The 18,078-nt window shown below is 36.9% G+C and overlaps 1 protein-coding gene across 3 annotated transcripts in view; it reads right to left on the bottom strand.

Moving 5' to 3' along the window:
* The window catches only part of LOC150108792 (kinesin-like protein KIF11-B), a 706,328-nt gene that overhangs the window by 29,577 nt on the left and 658,673 nt on the right, over nucleotides 1-18,078 (bottom strand). For 2 of the 3 annotated variants that reach the window (XM_090403242.1, XM_090403252.1), the window contains exon 24: nucleotides 17,252-17,351. In XM_090403242.1, the coding sequence (XP_090259368.1) occupies nucleotides 17,257-17,351 (95 nt within the window). In that variant the 3' untranslated portion in view covers nucleotides 17,252-17,256. Of the gene's footprint in view, nucleotides 1-9,625; nucleotides 9,743-17,251; nucleotides 17,352-18,078 lie in introns of those variants that run through there. The other variant, XM_090403263.1, reaches the window with a different exon arrangement.

Below are 18,078 nucleotides of genomic sequence, written 5' to 3'. Positions count from 1 at the left end.
AGGTGGAGTAAGATCTGATCACTTTCCTTATATTTTTATTTAATGAGCTCAAAGCACCTTATGGAAACTTGTTTAGGTAATTTATAAGACCCTTGGCATTTTTTTTAGGTCTGGCTCCCACTGATTTGGGTAGTGACCATTACCTTAATGCATAGCATCATATATCTCCACAAGGAAATGTGCTGTGCATTAGGGAAAATTGTAAGGAAAGTGATCAGAGCTTACTCCATCGTTACAACGAGTTGCATTATGTGCAGCTGCAAACTTCACTAAATTTAAAATTAGTTTAATCCTTTATCCAAGTGTGAGCAAACAAAGTTTGCACCTGAAAATATCTTCAGGACTGAATATGGTGTTGTACTACCTTATTGGGGTAAAGCAGTACAACACTGGGCAACTCGTAGCAAAGGTGGACCAAGCTAACACCACTCCTATCCCAGTATCTCCCATAATGCAAGACACATCTCCTTGCTGATATGTATAATGTTATGCATTAAGGGATTGGCCACTACCCAGACTAGTTTCAACCTTTATTGAGGTCTCTTCAGTGGGAGCCAGGCCCAGAGGTGGAGATACCAGGCAGAAGCAATAGCAAGGTCATCTTTACCTATAGGAGTTGCCAACACACTTGGATAAAGGATTAAAAACCTAGCTTATAAAATTGCTTGGTATCTTTAACATAATATATACTCAAGGTAAAAAACTTTCTATATATATATATATATATATATATACAGGGTGTTCGGGATAAATTTGACATATTTATAATTAATTATATTTTTCCGTAAGTTACATGTATTAACATACACTTCTCTTCATTTAAAAGTTTGGACCCTTCTTCATTCATATACAAGATGTCAGAAAGGATGGATAGCTGGAACCCACCTGAATCATGGAAGAGAATAACTTGTATCATGATGATTCGTGCCCACCATCAAAATAAGGATATTACGACTGCTGCCCAATGCTCCCTGAATACAGTAAAAACAATCAGGCATGAACTAGAGACTTGCAATGGTGACTACGAGGATGTAGCAAGAAGAAAGATTCCTAGCAGACGATCTGATTGCGTTCGTACAGCAGAATTCCTCGCAAATCTGCAGGAACAGGTGTTGAAGAACCCTGGCATTGGAATTCGGGCTTTGTTCGTGGAGTTGCTAACTGTAGTCAAGCCCTGGATAACAAGGGTAGCCAATGGTAGGCCGTATGTATGGCAGCAGGATTCGGCCCCTTGCCACACCTCTGGGAAAAGTCAAAAATGGTTGTCTGAAAATTTCTACGACTTCACCAGTCCAAATGTTTGGCCTCCAAACTCCCCAGACCTTAACCCCATGGATTATTTTGTATGGGACGCAGTTGAAAAAGACACCAATCGCACTTCCAGTAATACAAAAGCCCAGTTAATGGATAAAATTAAAACAGTTTTTGCGGCCCTTCCCAGGGAGACTGTAGCATCAGCTTGTTCGAGGTTCCGAAGCAGAATTGAAGCTGTGATCGATGCTAATGGTGGTTATTTTGAGTAAATCTTGTTGATAGTATTGTAATTAACTCTGCCTGTAATGTTTTTTTGTCAATTCATTAAATTTAATAGATACAAAGAAGATTTTCTTTTTCCTTACGAAACTGTCAAATTTATCCCGAACACCCTGTATATATATATATATATATATATTAGTGGCATTGCTTGCCCATTTCAGCTGGGTATACTGTCATGGCTTACGCACTACAAAATTCACATTAGTTTAACCGTATGATTGCATTTTTAGTCATGTATAAAAATTTTAAGCGTTTATAGCACATCAGTGCTCATCTTAATTAGTCTAATACAATTAATTGTAACCAAATCTGCACAGAGTGGGGGACAATGTGCTTGATTTAAGATACTGTATATTAGAAAACAATAATGATAGAAAATGCTATATTTGGTTTGTATATTTGAATTACTGAAAGGTAAAATTTGGAAGAGGAGGACGAAGTTTACTTCCTTTGACTACAATACTGTTTCCCATTGTAAATATAGGCAAAAAAGTTATACATTTATTGAATATTATATATTATATATAAAAACTTGTGTACCACATCAGTTCGCACTTCACACATGCAAAACAGATGAAACTCAGAAAACAAATGGCAACTCATGACAAATGACAACATTCAATTGAATTGGTTGACACAATAACCAATCATAGCCTCTAGGTGCTATTGTCTCAGAGCTCACCTTCTGAGTGGTTTAAAATTACAGGAATGCTAAGAATTTGACCCGCTGTGCCATCTATACATCTTTTCAAAATACTCAAAGGCATGTATTTTGAATGTACACCTGGGCTATTTACATGATGAAAAGTGCCCTCTTCATGAAGCATTAGTATACTGTGTTTACTTTTAGGAGTCACGCAAAGTCTGGAAACAACGAGGGGAGTCTAACATGAATAAATGGAAAAATGTAATATCGGTGATATTGCTATTCGGTGGATGAACACCCCACACCTTGAACACCTGGAATATTTGCTTCTGATATATCTATATATACATATATATTTCTTCTTTTCCTGCACTTCCTTTTAAATGTCACTGAAAGCCAGTGGCATTTATATCATTAAGTCTTGATGTAACTGCACCCGGTCAACTGCGCACAGATTTGGTGTGCTGGATTCCAATAGAATAAAGAAACTATGGAAATTGTGCAAAGAAAAGTAACAAAGAAGACATTGGGATAATAGAATGTAGATTACAAAGATAGATGGAGAGTATGTGGAATGCAGACACTGGTAAACAGAACAAAGAGGGATGATATAATTAGATGTCTATAAACTTCTGAAAATGTGCTGTGGGTTATTGGCTGATGAAAGTTTTCATTATATGGACGGTGGGGAGAGGCCAAGGGGGGGGGGGGGGGGGAAGCATCTATGGAAATTAAGTCTGTGTGAAGTTAAGAAAGGGGTGAGAGCAAGATTTTTCTATCACAGAGCAGTGAGTGAGTGAGTGATCTGGCCTCCTCGAGGAATCCTCGATTCCCTGAAGGCTTCAGATAATAATAACAATAATCATCCAACAAATACATGTAGCAACATCTCACATTTCACAAAATTCAAACAATTCATGAATAGACAAAGCAGAGCTATTTTGTTTTCAATGCCCATCAGTATAAATCGCTCTACGTTTAATGATTTTGTAAGAAAACAGACCAACTGCACAGATTCTATGACAACTTTGGCCTCTCCACAAATGCAGATGCAAAACGTGCCAACTTTCTTTATCCTTTTTCATGCCCACCTTTTTTTTTTTTTTTTTTTAGATAGCTTATACCACATCGTTAAATCCAGATTTTTCCTTATTTCAATGTCTTATATGATCCTCCTTGCTTATACTGCATAATGTTCTTTCTATTACCATTTGAGTTATTAAGCATGGTTCTTCCTTTTTTTTTTTTTTTTTTTGGTTCATGTCTTGCTGCTGTAATCACTGCTGGTAGAATGATACTGTTAAAAAAGTTAGATCTTATTTTGATATCTATTTTTGGCATTTTAATTGCTTGTCCACTCTGTCTATGATTTTATTTTGTAAGTTGATTTGGTGCTCATGACAGTATTTATTTTTCATCCACTTTGTCAGGGTGTATTTGTAATTGTGCTGTTCTATGGTATAAATCTATTTTATTCACCATTATTTCTAGTTCATACAGTTGGTTCTCATCTATATTTAAACCTCGATCCCAGTTTGTGTTTTAGATTGGGAGAGATCACATCTCCTGTCTTTCTCCTCTCCCTAGAGGTATTTCTAGGGGTTTATTAAAAACAGAGTAATCAGAGTTTTGCTATCTGTATATATATTCTGTGTAAACCTGATATATGATTGTTCAATGCCTTGATCTTCTAGTGCCTGGAAATGTGCATTATATTCTACTGTGCTGAATGCTTTTTTGAAATCGAAAAATAATAGACAAAGTCGAAGACAATAGTCTCTGCATTTTTCAGTTAGAATAGTTCCACCCCCCCTTATCCATGAGGGATATGTTCCAAGACCCCCAGTAGATGCCTGAAACAGCAAATAATACCAAACGATATATATATATATATACACACACACATATATATATATACACACACACACACACACACACATATATATATATATACACACACACACACACATATATACACACACACACACACACATATATATATACACACACACACACACATATATACATACACACACACACACACATATACACACACACACACACACACACACACACATATATACACACACACACACACACACATATATACACACACACACATATATATATATATACATACACGTTTTATTCCTACATATACATACCTATGATAAAGTTTAATAGGCTACTATTTGACCTTCTGACATATTGTCAGAAGGAGGATCATTGAGCCATGCTGACATTGATTATTGGATGTCAGGAACAGACAATATTGATGGTTGGAGATGCCAAAACCCTTTGGAAGAACAGTGGATGGGTAGCGTATACAGTACAGTGTGGATATGCTGGACAAAGAGATGATTCACATCCCGGGAGGGACAATGCGAGATTTCATCACACTACTCATAATGGCATGCAATTTAAAATGAATTGTTCATTTCTGGAATTTTTCATTTAATATTTTTGGACTGGTGTTGACTGCAGGTAACTGAAACCACAGAGAGCAAAACTATGGATAAGGAGAAATTACTCTAGTTGGTTTATTGTATATATATATGATCTATTGTGGAGAATCCTTTCTTAAATCCTGCTATTTTTATCATCATCATCATCAAATTCCTGCCATGTACCCTCAAGGGGTGTACAGGATATGACAGTACTACATGAAAAAATTACATCATTACTAACTTCCTATCTACAATTTTCCTCCAAATCAGTCTGTTACTTGTCAAGACTCCAACATTATCAGATCTTATATTTCTATTGTCTAAGGCACTTTGTACCGTATCAATCCACCTATATCTTGGTCTTCCTCTGGGTCGTTTTCCTGCCAACCTGGCAGAGAACACTTGTTTTGCTAATCTTTCCTCTCCCATTCTATTTAAGTGACCATACCATCTGAGATTAGCTCTGCTAACGCATTCCTGGATGCTGACAATGTCAAGTTCTTTCCTAATATCCTCATTTTTAATATGATATTGCCATTGATGCCATCTGTTCACGCCTCTAATCTTTCTCAGGACTCTCATATCTGTGGTCTCTAGTCTTTGGTCAAGTGTTTTACTTCTGACCCAGCTCTCAGATCCATAAGTTAAAATTGGTTTGAACACAGTCTTGTATACAGCTAATTTAGTGTTCCGACTAATTTCTTTCTTATTCCATATGAATTTATTCAATTGACTTCCCACGATACCAGCTTTGCTGATTCTGTTGTCTATTTCTATATTTAGTTTACCATCTTCAGTAAAAATTGTGCCTAAGTAGCTGAAATGTTTTACTTGTTCCACAGGTTCTCCATTCACAACACAGTTGACATTTTCAATGATTCTGCCTATTTTCATTGTCTTTGTCTTTTTATTGCTGACCTTCATACCATATCTATTACAACAGCTATTCAATTTAGTTAGAGAATCTTGCAGACTTGTAGCGGATTTATTTAGAAGTATAACATCATCCGCATAAAGCAAAGAGCTGACATTAACATCTCCAATTTTGATATCAGGTTTAATACCACATTCCTTCATAATGTGATCCATATAGATAATGAATAACAGAGGGGATAATGTACATCCTTGTCTCACACCAGATTTAACATTAAACCATCTTCCTGTACTTCCTTCAATTCTAACTGCTGACTCACAACTCAAATAAAGACTAAGTATTGCTTGATATAATGCCCCATTGACACCATATAACTGCAGCGTATTGAATAGCTTCTCTCTTGGCACCTTGTCATATGCCTTTTCCAAATCGACAAAACTTAAATACAGATCTTTGTTATATTCCCATGCTTTCTCGACTATTTGCCGTAAAGTGAAGATCTGATCCTGACAGCCTCTATTTGGCCTGAATCCAGCTTGTTCTTCACCAAGCTTTTCTTCCACAATTCTTCTCAACCGTTTCTCAAGTATACTTGCATAGATCTTGCCAGGAACACTCAGTAGGGAAATACCTCTGTAATTCTCACATTCAGTTTTATTTCCCTTTTTATATATGGGTACTATGAGAGCTCTACTCCAATCATCGGGAATTCGTCCCTCTGTCCAGGCTTTCTGAACTATGCAGTGCAGCCACTGTAAGACTCTTATACCACCATACTTCAGCATTTCTGGTCGAATATCATCTACTCCTGCTGCCTTTCCACATTTCAAGCCTTTGATGGCTTTTTCTACTTCAAGTATGGATATGTATTCCTGACTGCATGCCTGGTCAGTGTTTTTTATCACTGTGCTGTCATAACTGCTTGTTTCATTTAGCAGTTTTTCAAAGTAATTACTCCATACTTCAAGGATATCTTTTTCTCCTGTTTTCATTTCACCTTTATCATCTCTAATTCCTTTTACAGCACTCTTTCCTCCATTCCTAAGCTTCTTCAACAACCTCCAGAATATTTTGCCACCTTCTTGATATTTATTTTCTATATTCTTGCCAAAGTCCTCCCATGACTTTTGTTTAGCTAGTTTTACACACTGTTTAGCTTTCTTACATTTGTCTCTGTATTCTGTAAGAGTAAAAGCTGACTTATTTGCCAGGAACTTTTGATATGCTTTCTTCTTTTCCTTCACTGCCTCTTTAACTTCCTGTGTCCACCAGGGAGTTCTGATTTTTTTATCTTTGCACACAACCTCACCACATGCCTCTCTGGCAGAATCAATCAATGTTTCCTTCAGAGTTTGCCACTGAATGTCCAAGGTTTGATTCCTGTTCTCAAACTCTTTAATTTTCTTTTCAATAATATTTCTGTATTTTAGTCTACAGTTTACATCTGAGAGCTGCTCAACTTTTATTCGCTTTAAAACTTTCCTACATGTTATTCTTTTCAATATGAAATTCAATTTTATCCTGCTCAAGACTAAATAGTGATCACTTCCAATTTCAAATCCTCTGTACACTCTGGTGTCCTGCACTAGGGAGAAAACATCACTATCAACAATAACATAGTCAATGAGACTTTTCTTATTCCTAGCCTCTTCTCTCCATGTGAATTTGTGCACATTTTTATGTTGGAACATGGTGTTAGTAATAACCAGTCCATGTCCTGAGCAGAAATCCAACAGATATTTGCCATTATTATTAGCTTTGCTCTTTTCTCCAAATTTTCCCAAAATGTTTTTGTATGTCTCACAATCATTTCCTACTCTACTATTTAGATCCCCAACAAGGACCAACTTTTCCTTTTTCATTGTGTCAGTTGCTTTTTCTAAAGCCTCAAAAAATTCCTCCACTTCTACCTTAGTAGAACCTTCTGTGGGACCATAGGCACAAATAAGTCTCATTGTCCAGTTCCCCATTCTCATATTTGCCCACATTACTCTACTTGAGACTGACTGCCATTCAAGAAGATTAGCCTCGTATTTTGTGTTGAATACTATGGCTACTCCTTCTTTTCCTTGATTGTTATTGCCTGAATATAACATTTTGTATTTATTGCTCAGAAAGATCTCACCAGTTTTGGTTTTTTTTGTTTCAGTCACCCCTATTATGTCGATCTGGTACTTATCTAATTCCTCAGCTAGCTCCATTTCTTTGCCATTAAGGCTTCTTACGTTGATAGTACCGATCTTTAACTCTGGTGATGTTGAGTTGGGGTTTGTTTTCAGATTTGTTCCAGTAGCTGACTTTTCGCTGTTCGCCCTGGTTCCCTGGCAAAAACAACGGGGGCCTTGTTTAACCGGGCGACGCCCCAGCCGGCATGAAATTTTGTCATGTTGTACCATCATTTTTTTTTTTTTTTTTTTTTTATTTTGGTTTAACCAATAAGAATACAATTTGGTCGGCTAAATCCCAAATTGCCAGCCCATCCTCGTTCGTTCAGTATCAAAGTAGATACCCAACAGGGTGCACCACGAGAAGGTGAGGATTGGACATTAGGTCAGAAGCCCTGGTCGGTTCTCCGCATTCCTTTAAAGGCTATGTGGAGGTCTCCTCTCAGTTATACAGCTTTGACCCTTAAGCACCCCCTGCTGTTTTTAATTCTATTTAGTATGGTTCTTGTGAATATTTTATAGAGGTAGGGCAGGAGATATGCTGGTCTATAGTTGTCAAAGTTCTCTTTTTCTCATTTTTATGAATGAGGATGGTTTGAGACAATTTCCATTTCTTAGAGATTCTACCTTCATCGGGGTACCAGAGCTAAGGTACAGGTTGCCAAGGCACGGGAAAATATAAAGAATATTTTCCCGTGCCTTGGCAACATGTATTCTTATTTCATCTGTATCTGGTGCACTGTCTACCTTTATCTGAATGACTGCATATTGTACTTCTTTCAGAGTATTTTTGGTTCTTCTTTTATACTCAGTTAACTTTATTGGAGTGACATTTTTTTGTGAATGAGTAGAGCTTACTATAGTAATTCTGGAAAATCCCTCCCCCCCATTTCTCTTCTGTTTTTTTTCCTGATATTCTGTTCATATAGGAGAGCTGGTATTATTATTTGTTTCATCCTTAATTCCAATTATACCCATTTTAGGCTCCTTTGTTTTTTGCTGCCTCTTGTTGTTTATTTATTCTAAAAACACAGCTAATTCTCTTTTTACACAATTTTGAAATAACACAGTTTAGAAAACAAAAGCACTTCTACTTTTACACAGTTCAAATGGTGCTTATTTTTCAAATTTCTGTTTGAATTCATTTCTGTTAAAAAGAGTATTTCCATTATAATTATCATTTCCTAGAATGGTACATATGTACTTAAACATGAATTTTGGGGAACCTCCCCTTGATGTTTTAAATATTAGGGATTACTCTATGCTACAGAATGTAGACAACTGTGCAGACAAAAAAATGCCAAGTAGAACTTATATAGCGAAATCACAAAAAAGTTCTTGTGGCTTTAAAGCAGTTAAGGATTGTGCGACTATTATTTTGCAGCAATGTTTCAGGAGATCATATATTAAAACCATTACTCACTAATCGATCCCTAAGACCATGGACAATGAAAAGGTGTGGATTTTAACACGTTACCAGTGCACTGGAAGGCAAACAAAAAAGGTTGGGTTGAAAAGAAATTTTTAATGAATGGTTCCATCAGTGTTTTATTCCAGAAGTTAAACACTATTTGATGGAAAAAAAATCTGGACTTCAAAATTTTACTGATTATAGATAATGCACCTGGCCACACGGTTTTAGAACATCCAAATGTGGAATTTTGTTTTCTGCCACCTAATACAACCACTAGATCAGGATGCAATCGCTACCTTCAAAACTTACTACATAAGAACATTCCAATATATTTTGGATAAACTAGATAAGGATAATTTACTGACAGTTACTGATGTGTGGAAGAAATTTTCTATTTTGAATTGCATCAAACTTGCTAAGCTGGTGTAATCAGAATTAAAACCATCAACTTTAAATGCATATTGGAAAGCTACTTGGACAGAATGTGTGAAAAAGAAAAACTCCTTACCTTTGCATACAACTGAATATCCCAATATCATCAGATTAGCACATGCAGTTGACATAGAAGGATTTCATGATTTTTCATCTGCAGATATTAAAGAATTGATGGTTGACAAGGCTCTTAGTGATGATGAAATAACAGAAGCTGTCTTTGAGAATCTCGATGAAAAAGAAAAAAGTGATAATGATGAACAGATATTCTACTCACTGCAGGATTAATTAAAGAAGGGCTTCAAAATCAATTCAGAATTATTGGAAATTAGTGTTAATTTAGTTTGTTTTACTGAAGAAAACGTTTTGCCTTTGCAGTATGAACAGTGATGGAAGTGATTTAATTCCAGTCTCACACAAAAGAATGTGGCTACTGTCAGAAAGCGACAGTGAATAAAATATAACTAATACCCAAATGTACGGGTATATTTGAGCCTTTTCGAATTTGTTTTATTAGTGACACATTATTTTTTTTAAGAAAGATACATATGTATATACTTTAAATAAGTAATTAAAATAAACAATATTCCATTAAAATTAAATAGTTTTATTCAATGATTTTTGTATGTTTTGTTGGAAAATAACTTATTGTTCATATCGGTTCTGGAACCATTCTATTTTTTTCATATGCAATGTATTCTTTTTTACACGGTTTTGATTTATACTTTTATTCTGGAACCAATCTACCGTGTAAATGGAGAATTAAGTGCACAACACAAATGAGCATGAACTGATTCTTTTAACTCTCTTCTTTATATAGAAGTTCAAGTGTTTCTTAACTGAGAAACTCCCTGTGATTCTTTTCTTTCAGAAATTCTGGCTGTAAAACATAAGTAGAACTGCTTTATTTGTATGTTAAATTTGGCCTGTCTTCTTCAGAAATGCACATCATATCTGGAACAATAAAGACAACTCCGCCATTCTGAGCCACATACAACCGCACAAGTATTATTATTATTGTTCGGGGCAACTCCAAGGAGTCGACAGACTCATCGAGGGAGGCCCTAACATCATGTCAAGAACAACTATTCGACATTCACATAGTATCTATCATACCTTGCCTTGAACTCATTCACGGTCGTAGCACCCACAACAGACTCTGGAAGCTTATTCCACTCATTCACTACTCCCCAAGTAAAAAACCTAGCTCTAACACCCTTGTCAACCATGCTCTTGCCCAGCTTCCATTCATGGCCCCTAGTCCTCCCACCACCAGTCATATTTTCAAAAATATCTTCTGGATCAATCTTATAGAAACCCTTCAGTAATTTGAATGTCTCAATCATATCACCCCTCCTTCGCCTATCAACCAATTTCTGCAACCCACAAATCTTCAACCTATTCTCATAAGGTTCATTCCACAAACCTGCTATCATCTTGGTCACTCTTCTCTGGATCCTCTCCACTTCCACCCCATCACGAAGAAACCCTGGTGCCCATAACTGGGCACAGTAGTCCAGATGGGGTCTTATCAAGGCTCGATACAGAGGAACAACAACTTGTTTGTCTCTGCATGTTAAAGTATTTTTCAGAAGCCAAGTGATTTGGTGAGCAGTTTTAGTCACTTTTGCAATGTGCCCCCTAAACTTCAATTCCCTATCCACCAACACTCCCAAAATCCATGGCCTCATCAATCTCCTGGAGTACGGTTCCACCAATGCGATATTACTGCTGCTATTCTTTTCACCCCAAAGTGCATAACCTTACACTTTGGCACATTAAATTGACATCCATTTTTCTTAGCCCAGTCCTCCAAACTATCCAAATCATCCTGTAAAATTTTGACATCATGTGGATTCACTATTGCTCTACCCAACTTTGCATCATCAGCAAACAAGTGAACACTTCCTCTCAAATCCTTTCCTATATCATTGATGAACAAATTGAAAAGCAGTGGTCCAAGAACAGAGCCCTGTGGCACTCCACTAGTCACAAGCCGTCTTTTAGCCTCTCTCTGGTATCTCTCTTTCAACCACCCTCCTATCCATCTCACCAACCCTATATCTATCCCCATCTGCTCCAGTTTACTGATTAGGGTTCTATGTGGTATCCTATCAAAAGCTTTGGCAAAGTCCAGTAGTATTACTGTAGACCCATTTCCCCTGTCCAGTTCAGCCGTTACTGTGTTATAAAACGTGAGCAAGTTACTGAGGCATGATCTACCCTTCACAAAACCATGTTGTCCCCCATACAATATCCCATTTTCATCTATCCAATCCTGTATTCTTTTCTTGACTAATTTCTCTAAGACCTTGACAATAATTCCTGATATGCTAATCGGTCGGTAATTTACAACAGCAGTCTTGGAACCACCTTTATGCAGTGGAACTATTTTCCCCTCTTTCCACTCCCTTGGGACTAACCAAGACCCGAGACTCAAATTAAACAAAATGGTCAAGGGCACTGACAATTCTTTAGCTGCATCTTGTACAACATGAGCTGGTATACCATCCAATCCCACAGATGTATTGACATTGAGGTTATGCAATAGACTACTCACCTCCACTTCATTCACCACAATTCCCATATAATCTACTGGTACATTCGTTTCTGCAATGTCACTACTTGGATGATATAATTCTTGCAAAGTGCTCACTCAGTAATTCAACTATATCAACTGATTCAGTTACCTCTCTACCATCGGCATTCTTTAAAATCATTCTGCCATGTACATTTTCCCTTTTACTTGCTACATATCTAAAAAACTGTTTAGGATTCTCTTTAGCCTGCATGGTCAATGTTCTTTCGTAATCCTTTTTTGCTTTTCTTAACACACTCGTTACCCTTCTGGCCTGCGCTTTATACCGTTCGGGTGCCTGCTGGTCACCTTTCTCCTTAAATTCCCTCCATAGTTGTTTCTTTTTTTGCAGCTCAGGCTTAATGGTGTTATTCATCCATTTAACCCCTAGTTGATTTATTATTCGGACTCTAGGTATACGATCAGCCATTGCTTCATGCAAACACTTCTTAACTACCTCCCATGCACTATCGACTTCTAGTCCTTGCAGTTGTACATGCCATGACACTGAACCAATCAAACTCCTAAGCTTGTCATACTTTCCAGCCCGATAATTCCACATGTACCCTGTCTTAATTGAAAATTCTACACCTTTAGCCACCTCCCAAGTCAAGACCCTATGATCACTCTCACCGATTGGTGGCAATGTGGTCATATTTGTTACAGCCAAATCCTCAGATGTAATTACTAGGTCAAGCACTCTCTGACCCCTAGTATTTTCCATTACATGCTGTCGCAGATAGTTATCCCTTAATAACCGCATAAAATCCAATTCCTTCCTCCCGTCTGTCCTCTCCTCACTCCGATCAATGCGACCATAGTTGAAATCTCCCATAATAATCACCTTCTTTCCACTCATTTCTTCTATTTGCTTGTGCATACTGTCACCACCATCTTTTCCATCACCTGGTCTATAGCAGCACCCAATTGTATATTTAGTTCTGCTAGTCGCAATCTTACACCAAATGGCCTCAAATGTGCTCTTTTCTCTATCCTGCAATTCAACTTGGCTGCAGCTCATCAGCTATCATCAACAATACTCCTCCCCCATTTTATTCTCCCTGTCATTCCTGAACACACTATACCCATCACATTCAATCCCACTAGCTATATCATCTACAGTCAGCCATGTTTCACTAATACCAATAACCTGTGATCTGGAAGTGCCAACCATGGCCAAAAACTCTTACTTCTTGTTCCTAATACTCCTAGCATTAGTGTACATGAATTTAAGACCCCCCATTAGCCCCAACCCTACCATGATGCCTTATATTAACTATCCCACTCTGATTTGTTGTCCTTATTTGCTCGGGCATATTATATTCATTCTTACATTCAACTGCCTCCCTAAGGACTGTATATCTACTCCCCCCCCCCCCCTTAATAAATCTAGTTTCCCTGAATTTGCACATCCACCACATTCAGCAACACTTTCTCAAGTCTTCTTACACCGTAACCATTCAAATGCAAGCCATCCATCTTATATAGATCCTTTCGCCCATTGAACTCACTCCACACCACTCGTCATATATAACCCACGCATAAAGTCATTCACAATTATGGCCCTCCTTTTAAACATTTCACTGTCATATCGTGGCAAAAGACTAATCATTCTAACTCTCTCACTCTTTTCTTTTGCTACCTCAAACAATTCATTCAGGTCTTCTATCATTTCCATTTTGTCTCCTTTCAAATCATTCGTACCTGCCACAACAATCATTTCTTTCACTCTTTCCTTTTGCTCTCTAATAGACTCAGTTACATCCTTTATGGTCGCATCAGGTTGGTATGATTTTGTCAAATCCTCTACTGTCACACCTCGTACTAACGAGTCTCCAACTAAGATGTCAAGACAATTCGATTCACGAATATAAAAATATTTGCTAGATCCACTGCTTCCTATACACTCTGATATTGATAGCTTTACATCACAGAGGTTTAAGTCAAGGCACCTGCCTATCATTATGGCACAATGACTTGTCACCGAGGGCTGTTGTTGCATCATAGCCCTCGGGACAGCTATGATGCAACAACACTGTCCAAGCCCAGTAATTTGGCAGGCTGTCTTTAACACAAACAGCCCTCCATCAGCATTCGACCTACCTCAAAAAACAATAGGATCAGCACCAACCATGGTAGGTGTGGAACTTCCTTGTTTACTTGGAGGATAAGACCAAATTCATCTTGTGACTGTGGTGAGGATAACGAAACTATACAACATATCACGTTTGACTATCCTCACAGAACCTATAAACTTATCTGGGACCTGTAACTGAAACTTTATAACAGTTTCTACAGACGCTGTTGAACTTAGACATTCAATTTTAATTTTATGTTTACTTGTACATATGACTATAGTGTCACATCACACTGTTGTATCCTTTTATACGTCTCTTATATGCTTTGTTTTGTATGTTCTTTGTGTGTGTGTGTGTGTGTGTGTGTGTGTGTGGTGGTGGTGGTGGCATATGCATGTATTCTTCTTAGCCAAATGCTAAATAAATCTTTTTGCTTTATATACTGCCTATCAATTTGCCTATCTGTGGGGTTTCTATTCACAGTATGCCCAATATATTTACCACCAGATTCTGAATTAATCGAAGCAGAACTTGATAATCTCATAATGCAACTACCTCAGCCCATATTCCTAATGGGCACTTTAATGGACAATAATACTCTGTGGGGGGTAGTGCCCGCACAAACAGACGAGGTCATATCATTGAGCAAATGCTCAACAATCATGACCTCTCCCTTATTAATAACACAGTAAATATCTTCTTCAATGTGCCTACTCGCTCTTATTTTGCAATCGATTTTACAATCTGCTCCCTTGACATTTTTTACTGCTCACATGGGATGTTGATGAAAACATATATGGAAGTGATCAACTTCAAGGTGATCAAGGAAGTGATCAAGGAGTACCTCCTGTGATCACAATCACAAATAAGACTCATTGTTCAATTCTCCATTTTTGATGTTTTCCCACAGTGCTATACTACGTATCATCTGTCATTCAAGATTATCCTCATGTTTAGTGTTGAATAGTATGGCTACCCCTTACTTTTCCTGACCATTATTGCCTTATTATTATGTATTTGTTTATTAGAAGAATCTTAACTGCTTTTGCCTTTTTTCATTCAGTAACACCAATTATGTCAACCTGTTACTTCTCTAATTCTTTTCTTCCTTTTCTCTCTGCCATTTCCACTTGTTTTCCATTTATACTTCATATGCTGACGATACCAATCTGGAATTCTGTGGATGGTGAGTTTCTTTGCTTAACTGACTGATGCCCCAGTTGTCATGACATTTTCTCTCATGTCATGATTGTTTTTTGATTTAAGGTAGTACAGAATACAATTCAATGAGCTAAATCTCAAATCACTAGCCCATTTTTGTTCATTCAGTAACCCAACTAGATACCTACTAACAGGGTGAGCCAAGAGAAGTGAGGATTTGATATGAATCTGAAGCTAGGTTTGGTTCTTCATATTCCTTAGAAGGCCATATTGAGATATTTTCCACAAGTATCTAGCTAACCCTAAAGTGGCTCACGAAGAATACAAATCAATTTGATGGATGTTGCTCGTACATTAATTGGTGTGATATACCACTGAGCAATAACAGATCAAGAGGAAGGTGAAGGCTAATTATTCCAGAGATCATGCTGATTAGAATCTTCTACTTCATTTCATTCATCTACTTCTGTTTCCAACTTACAACCTCAGAAACTTATCTGCTACTAAATAATCTTCTGTTAGTTTTTTCAACTCGCTATAATTTAGCTGCTATATTTCAATTCCTGAAATTTTAAAGTAAATATCTATCTATCCCTCGTCACAGAAGAGAGCAGAAGTGTCCAAGGTCACTCCTGCATAAAGTTGGTATTGTGCAGTTTTATATTTCAACCAACTTCAAGTTATATACCGGCAAATTATAAACATCTGATCTATTGTGGTATAAAATTAGTTTTTTAATTTTGTGAAGTTATACCAAGTTATTTTTAATTTTTTAAAATTCTTCACTGTTCTTATTGTTATCACTACAACGGTTACTTTGAGTTTCGGGATATTGTTGTAGTTTACACTTTCCCTGAAATCACCTGAAGCAATGGCCAGCAAAAGTTCAACCAGCACTGATAATTCATGACCAGCAGCTGTCCAATGCCTGGGCTTAGCAGGAGTCAGTCAAAGGTCGCAGGATTCCGATAACCAAAGAAAAGATGCCAGCCAGAACCTTAGCCACAGCTACAGATAAAGAAAAGACATCAATCTCAGCCTTGCCGAACACAATGGACAAAGGTTAGCACACACTCTCTCTCTCTTATGCCAATATTGTATCTAATACCGTTGAGCGAATTACTACTACTGGGACAATTACTATTACCACGCATACAAATGTACAACTAACCAACCATATTTCGAGACAATGGAATAGTAATTTTTGCGATAGAAAATACCCCATTAGAGAAATACCTAGATGCAGTGATGCAGCATGTTCCACCAAAAAATATCACCCACATTTCAAGAGTTGCTGGAACCATGCAACTGAAACATTAATTGAAAAAGGAATAAACATTGGAGCATGCCATGTGAATGTCTCACCAATTATGCTAGCACCCACTATTTCCACTGGAAATAAGCCACAAATGCTTCATGGATTACTGTCAAAAAACAGCACAGCATACCTGCTTTCTAATCAACAGGCTGCAGGTTTGAATCCTAGCATGAGCATGGATGTTTGTGATCATCTTTAGATGGCAGATGAATTTCACTGCCCGGTGTGAGACTATGTCCCACTTACTGGATGCTTGAAGTACCTTGAAAAAGTTCCATGTTTGGAATGTAGAGCAGGGTTTCCAGACTATGTAAAAATTATATAAAATTAATAAAAATCGGGAAAGAAAATCCTTAGCCAACCTATGGTACAAAATATTACAGGTTTGCAAATAACCTTTCAAAATGGTTTGCTGAAATGTTATCAGTTTCATTTGAAGTAATTTTTCTTACTGATATGTTAATCTTGACAGCAGTAACCGATGCACGACTGAAATACTGGTTATTTTATTTCATTCCCTCCCTTGTATCAGAAAAAGTGTAAGAGTTTTAAAAGATTTTTTTCTAATGAACAGAAACTGTGAGTAGCAAAAAATGACTTACTACTTCTAAGAATTTTCATCTTTCTCTAAAATATTCTTGATGTCAGACAATCCTGATAGTTCATGCATATATCTGTATTCCTTTCGTTCAGGAGTTAGTCCTACAGATGAAAATAACTTAATTATAAAGAAATATTATAACAATGCATAATCGATGTCATAAAAAAAACTTATTTGAATTTACAAGAAACATCTAATTAAATTTGTTATGAATAAGAATGATTACTTGATTACTTAAATTAAGGGGATATTAATTCCCACATAGTTTTAAAACCGAATAAGAAACTCAAAGATTGGAATCAGAGAGTTTCTTGCCGAATCTAGTAAACTATAAAGTAACGGCGAACACTAGCGTTAGCCAATGCAAGTGATCCTAGTACGTGGTACAATAGCTCTTTATTATATAAAAATTAGCTCTTTATACTTAAGTTACTTGATTACTATTAAGAGATATCTCACTGGAAGAAACCCCATATGCAACCAATAGTATATGTGACATAACTTCACAAGAAGTTATAATAATGCTACTGAACCATTCTTACTCACTAATTTTTATACAATTTTATTATTACATGGAGTCAGGAGACTCATCATGGAAGGCCCACATTACTCACATAATACCTATCCACTCACAACTCTTAATCCAAAAAATCTAGTCTCCACATCCTCATTAACCACATGCTTACAAAAATTTCAGGAGTCACTACTAGTTCTCTTCTTACTCATCATGTACTGAAAAATTTCTTTTGTACCTAATCATATAGAATCTGTTTAGTAACTTACATTTCCATCATATTCCCTTTTCTCTGTCTTATTAACAAAACTTTC

Source organism: Typopeltis vanoorti, chromosome 2 (assembly GCF_054136105.1).
Source record: "Typopeltis vanoorti isolate ZY-2024b chromosome 2, IOZ_Tvanoo_1.0, whole genome shotgun sequence".
NCBI lineage: Eukaryota > Metazoa > Arthropoda > Arachnida > Uropygi > Thelyphonidae > Typopeltis > Typopeltis vanoorti.
This window is presented reverse-complemented; position numbering and strand designations above follow the sequence as displayed.